This window comes from Limulus polyphemus, unplaced genomic scaffold, assembly GCF_000517525.1.
Source record: "Limulus polyphemus unplaced genomic scaffold, Limulus_polyphemus-2.1.2 Scaffold8759, whole genome shotgun sequence".
In the NCBI taxonomy this organism is placed as follows: Eukaryota; Metazoa; Arthropoda; class Merostomata; order Xiphosura; family Limulidae; genus Limulus; species Limulus polyphemus.
This window is the reverse complement of record NW_013674369.1, coordinates 12,059-18,537: the sequence shown is the minus strand read 5'-3', so window position 1 is coordinate 18,537 and position 6,479 is coordinate 12,059. Positions and strand designations below refer to the sequence as shown.

Sequence of the window (6,479 nt, the reverse complement as noted above, 5' to 3'; positions counted from 1 at the left end):
CAACAGGTCTGGAGTACATTATAATAACAATGATTTTATTCATATTATGCTTCAAGAGATTTGGAGTAAATTATAATTACAATGATTTTATTAATATTATTATACTTCAATAAATCTGGAGTACACTATAGTTATAATGATTTTATTCCTATTATTACACTTCAACAGGTCTGGAGTACATTATAATAACAATGATTTTATTCCTATTATTACACTTCAACAGGTCTGGAGTACATTATAATTACACTGATTTTATTAATATTATTATAATTGTTAGGATTTTTCAGCAGGTTAAAAACATCTAAGTATTTTATTTGATGCTGATGTGGTACTTCCAACTTAATTTTTAATTAACTGGATCTGAAGAACCAATAAATAACAAGGTTTGAAATAAGAAGACAAAGTGAAACTGAGCTCCCTTGATTTTGACTGAGTCATGAGAAAGGAGGGGGATGAACACTGTGAAAACAATTTTCATTCAGTTTATAAAACAATAATAGTAACTAGTGTAAGTAAAACTAAGCTGAGTGTCTTTTGCTGGAGCTTGAGCACTGTGAGAAAAATGTGCAGGTCTCATTGACAGATGTGTTTCAAACATAGCATTATATATATAGTTATACATTGTTATCCTCCTCAAAAAGCATGTACTACTTATGTCACAGTTAGTCATTCCTATCAAAAAATAAAGAAGGTCATATCCTCAAGATATCACCTTACACACCAGCAGAAAAGTTTGCTGTCTAATTAACTTAGTGTATTCTACATTACAGAAATTCTTCCAAAGATACCTTGGAAGCAGTGCCAAATTTACTATGAGGCAACTGCCTCAGGGGCTTCACAATTTTTTTTTAATATTAATATTATTAAATGTAAACAATTAAGCTGAACTGATTTTTATTTCTATAGTATAACTGTTCTATCATAGGTGTATTCCACCTGCATGGCCTGAAAGAGAATATAGATTATTACAAATTATATATTATTGATTTTTGTATTATTATATATATGTTAAAGAAATGAGTGATTGACACAAAAATCCACAACAACATCTTAGTGGTGCTCAAAAGAGGAAATTATTACATGAGAAAGAGAAAAAGTATCAGGAAGTTGTAAAAAATGTAGAACGATTGGTGAATACTTTACTCGGTCATAATACTGAAGGTTCAGTTGTTACTCAGTCTCAGATGGACTCTGATTCAGAAGAAGCTCCTCAAACAGAATCAGAATCAGTTCAAGTACAGCAAAAACTTCTAGGAGTTGAACTGAACATTGGTCTATGGCCTTTTCATCTGACTTCTGAAGTGATTAATTATTGGGTAAATAGAGAGGTCCAAATGTGTTACAAAACAAGGGTTGTGACTTCACCAAATCAAGCAAAAGTATACAAATGTTTGATCGTACTCATCCAAATGGTGAAAAAAATTGATCGAAGCTGGTTATTTTATTCACCCAGTACTGGTAAGGTTTATTATTTTCATTGTAAACTATTGAATCTAGCCCAAGGTCCACTGGTTACTCAAGGGTTCAATGATTGGAAAAATGTCGGCTGTTCACTAGATGGTCATGAACAATCAACAGTTCATTGTGATGCAATCATAAAATTTGCATAACTTATGACAGACAATAGTAGGATTGATAAGCATCTGGTAAAACAAGCTGATGAATTAGCAAATTATTGAAGGAATATACTTCAGAGAGTGATAATCATGTTACTTGGGGAATGTGGGCTTCCTCTCCGTGGTGACAATGAAAAAGTAGGTTCAATCAAGAATAGAAATTTCTTGGGTATGATGGAAGTTAAAGCAGAGTATGATACTATGCTGGCAGTACATATACAAAAACATGCGAACAAAGGAAGCGGATATATAAATTACCTGTCATCAACCACTTTTGAGAAGCTCATTGAAATAATTGGTAATTTAATTCTGAGCACTAATGTGTCTAGGATAAAATCATCAAAATATTTTTCTGTATCTATCGATGCTACTGTAAATAAAAGCAATACTGATCAGCTCACTTGTGTTAGATATTTGGAAGCTGATGGTTATTTTGAATAATTTCTAACCTTTATGTATAGTCGTGGTCACACTGGTCAGCAGTTAGCATCATCGCTTTTTTCTTTCTTTGAAATGAAAATATATTGTTATAGAAAACAGTTGTGGCCAGTTCTATGACAATGCAGCCAACATGAGTGGATGTTACTACGGGATACAAAGTCTTGTTGGCTAGGCTGCTGTTGATTGTTGTGTTCAGGTAGTGGGGTTTTTCGATTTCTTGCAAAGGCTTTACACATTTTTAAGAGAGAAGGTCAAAATCAGAGGCTTAATGATGCCAAAGGAGTTGTCACAGACTAGATGGTCTGCTCAAGCAAATGCCACAAATGTATTGTAATTTGGCTATGCTGAAATTCTGGTTGAATTTGACGAAATATCTACTAATAAGGATGAGAAAGGAGAAAATAAAAACACAGCATCAGGTTTAGTGAACATAATGTGTAAATTGGAAATGGGGATTTTCAGTGATCTGTGGCACACCATTCTTGAAATATTTGATGTGATTAGCAAGCAACTACAAGACCCCAAGGTAGATCTCAATTCAACGATTGTACTGCAGAAATTATTAGTGGAACTTGTGCAAGTGTTGCGAAGTCGTCTTGTTGATTTTGAGCAATCAAGAATTGAAAAAAGTGGCACATCAGAATACAGTGTACAGCATGAACATGTTTGTCATAATAATGTCAGATTAGAGCCATTAGATTATGGCAAAGGTAAAGAAGTACAGCAGAGTCCAAGAGACCACTTCAGAACTTCCAATTTCATACCCACCATCGATCATCTTGTGCAAGAACTTGGAAAAAAGAATTGAGTCTTATTCTCATGTGGCTCAAAATTTTGGTTTCTTGGATGATCTAGTTTCTCTAACTGATGATAAAATTCAGGAAATGTCAGATAGATTACTGAAACTTTATTCTGGTGATCTGGAAGGGTGTCTCAGTAATGAACTTGTTCAATTGTTGAATTATATTTAGAAAAAAAGGAAACATTATTGTGATATCAGTAATGCTCATTTCATGTATCTCCTTATTCATAAGAAAAATCCAGATCATCCTTTCTAAATGTTGAAATTCTTCTTGTGATTTATTTGTCATTCATGATATCCAACTGTTGAAGTGTAAAGTCTTTCTCAAAGCTGAAGTATATCAAAAATGATTTGTGCACAACAATGAGTCAAAAAGTGACTGAATTGTCTTTCTTTAATGTGTATTGAAAGTGATAAAATGACTGAATTGTCTTTCTTTAATGTGTATTGAAAGTGATAAAATGACTGAATTGTCTTTCTTTAATGTGTATTGAAAGTGATAAAATGACTGAATTGTCTTTCTTTAATGTGTATACAAGTTCAGAGCCACAAAAACCTTACTTTTAAATCTGTTTATTTCATTTTCATATTGTAAGCATGTATAATATAATATAATATGCATATGTGACTTCTTTTTTTTATTTCCGAAAACATATGAGTTTGAACAGGGTTAAGGGCCTCCACAGGTCTAAATCTGGCCCTGCATGGAAGAATGACTCAAGAAATAGGTGTCTAGCATGAAAGAAACTTAGCCACCTTCTTGATATATATGTGTGTGTTCTTGAACAGCTTAAACATACAAATATAATTGTATGCACAAATACTTTAAGAGTTCACTATATTAAATAAAGGAATTAGAAAATGCCTAACCTGCCTATATACTGTAAGGGCCAAACAGAAGTATCTTGATTATTAGTAAAAACTGAAATATATAACAGTTGATTATCTTATCTTGTTGCAGATAAACTACTGTCTGAGGGAAAAGCTGGATCTTTTGACTTTGCTTTTATTGATGCTGATAAAGAAAGATATCCTGACTACTATGAAAAAGCTCTTCAGTTGCTGAGACCTGGTGGGATCATTACCATAGATAATGTAAGTTTTGTGTGAAGTTTACCATTCTATGATAGATGCAAAACAAATAAAGAAATAAGAGAATTCTTGGGGAAAAATCAGGCTGAAACTTTATTGTTTCCAGAAAGGATTACATCAAAAAACTTTATAAGTATGACTATCAACTTCTGTTTGAAAGATTACTTTAACAGCATTAAAACTACAAAATCTAATTATTTCTAGAAATTGTGGATTCAATTTTCTAATACCATGTTGTTAACAATTTTAAAATAACAGTTTAGACCTAAAAATCTGAGTTTTTTATTAAGGATATTTCTTTTACTTATTGTTGAGGTTGAGTTATATTGAAGTCATTATTTTTATTTACTGTGACATGTGCATGATACAAGAAATTCAGATATTCTTGCTTCACCAGTATCAAAAAAAGGCATTCACACAACGTGTTACAATGTTCTCAGAAACCAATATATGTTATTTCAGATAGAGGCATCTGTTAAATAAACATTTATAATTATCATTATCATGCTAAACCACTTACTACTTACATAAAACTCAACCTTCTCTTTAAAGGGTTATGTTAATAACACCACTCTAATTGTGTAAATTGTGTAATTCAGTCTTTACAGACATATATAAAGTATTGTGAACACTAGACTTCCACACCTGCTCAGCTGCAACATATAATATTGATCAACATATATGTCTATGAACACACTACTACGTACTCTACATGTCTGTCAGTAGTAGTACTAACACCTACAGGCTGTACCAGGTACTCTACAGGTGACTGTTATCAGTAGTACTGACACTTACAGGCTGTACCAGGTACTCTACAGGTGTCTGTTATTAGTAGTACTGACACCTACAGGCTGTACCAGGTACTCTACAGGTGTCTGTTATTAGTAGTACTGACACTCACAGGCCATACCAGGTACTCTACAGGTGTCTGTTATTAGTAGTACTGACACCTACAGGCCATACCAGGTACTCCATAAATGTCCATTAGTAGTAGTAATAACACCTACAGGCTGTACCAGGTACTCTACAGGTGTCTGTTATTAGTAGTACTGACACTTACAGGCCATACCAGGTACTCCATAGATGTCCATTAGTAGTAGTAATAACACCGACAGGCTGTACCAGGTACTCTACAGGTGTCTGTTATTAGTAGTACTGACACCGACAGGCTGTACCAGGTACTCTACAGGTGTCTGTTATTAGTAGTACTGACACCTACAGGCCACATCTATGGAGTACCTGGTACAGCCTGTAGGTGTTATTACTACTACTAATGGACATCTATGGAGTACCTGATATTTGTTATTGCTACTACTAATGGTTACAGACTGTACCAGGTACTCCATAGATGTCCATTAGTAGTAGTAATAACAACTACAGACTGTACCAGGTACTCTACAGGTGTCTGTTATCAGTAGTACTGACACCTACAGGCTGTACCAGGTACTCCATAGATGTCCATTAGTAGTAGCAATAACAACTACAGACTGTAGCAGGTACTCTACAGGTGTCTGTTACAACTAATAAGTTCTCTGTATTAATTTATGATGTAGAATTTTTGACATATATGAGTTTACTAATGGCTCTCCCCATTCAGCCACTAAGTCACCTATCTTAGCCGAATTAGCTCATTAAAGACAAACAGTGAATTCCCCTGGAACTGTGTTTTACACAAGATTATTAAAGATTGTTAATTTAAAAAGGGGGGGAATAGGGATCTTAAAAAAATTACAGAAACAAGATAGGTAGCTTAAAGTAAAAATGCAATTGCAAAAAATTTAACAAACAAGCTTAAGGTTTGAGACATACTTTTGACATTATTTCTCCAAGCTACAAATCCCTATTTCGACTCCCCGAAATATTACAGCTTTTAAACATGGAGTCAAAATAAGGATTTATAGTTTTAGGAAATAATATCAACACTATATTTCAAACCTTAAAGTCATTTGTTTAGTTTTTTGCGATTGCATTTTTGGATGATCCTTATTACCCCTTTTTAAATTAACAACTTTTAATAATTTTGTTTATCTAGTTTTTTTATGTCCATAAATCTGTATAATAGCAATACTGTCCTCTTTGAAAGAGCTTAGTTTAATGAAATATGTAGTTAGCGTATGATGACCTCTTGGGGAACAATAACAACCTTTGGATTGGCTTAATGCAGATTGGATGACTATTGCTTGTGATATCATTGCCACAATGTTATCACTGATAGTGGTACTGCATGTACGTTCACTATGATACATGGTGATCAACAAACCATATGTTATGGTATATGCTTGTAAAATATATATAGCTACTATAATTATAGCCTGTAGTTATAAAGAGAGTCCGTAAACACTGGTTTGAAGGGACTAGTGAACTATACTGGAATGGTGCATTAAACACAAGTTTAATACATGCATGCATATGCAATGCATGTTGGGTAGTATTTATATATATATATACATGCAGCCTTTATAGGTTTTTAAGTTGTAAAGTTGTATATATATATATATACACACACACACACACACACACACATAATC

At 33.3% G+C, this 6,479-nt stretch overlaps 1 protein-coding gene across 1 annotated transcript in view; it reads left to right on the top strand.

Moving 5' to 3' along the window:
- The window catches only part of LOC106475537 (catechol O-methyltransferase domain-containing protein 1-like), a 17,555-nt gene that overhangs the window by 7,641 nt on the left and 3,435 nt on the right, over window positions 1-6,479 (top strand). Inside the window, exon 4 of the mRNA XM_022379628.1 lies at window positions 3,821-3,954. Coding sequence (XP_022235336.1) covers window positions 3,821-3,954 — 134 coding nt within the window. The remainder of the gene's footprint in view (window positions 1-3,820; window positions 3,955-6,479) is intronic.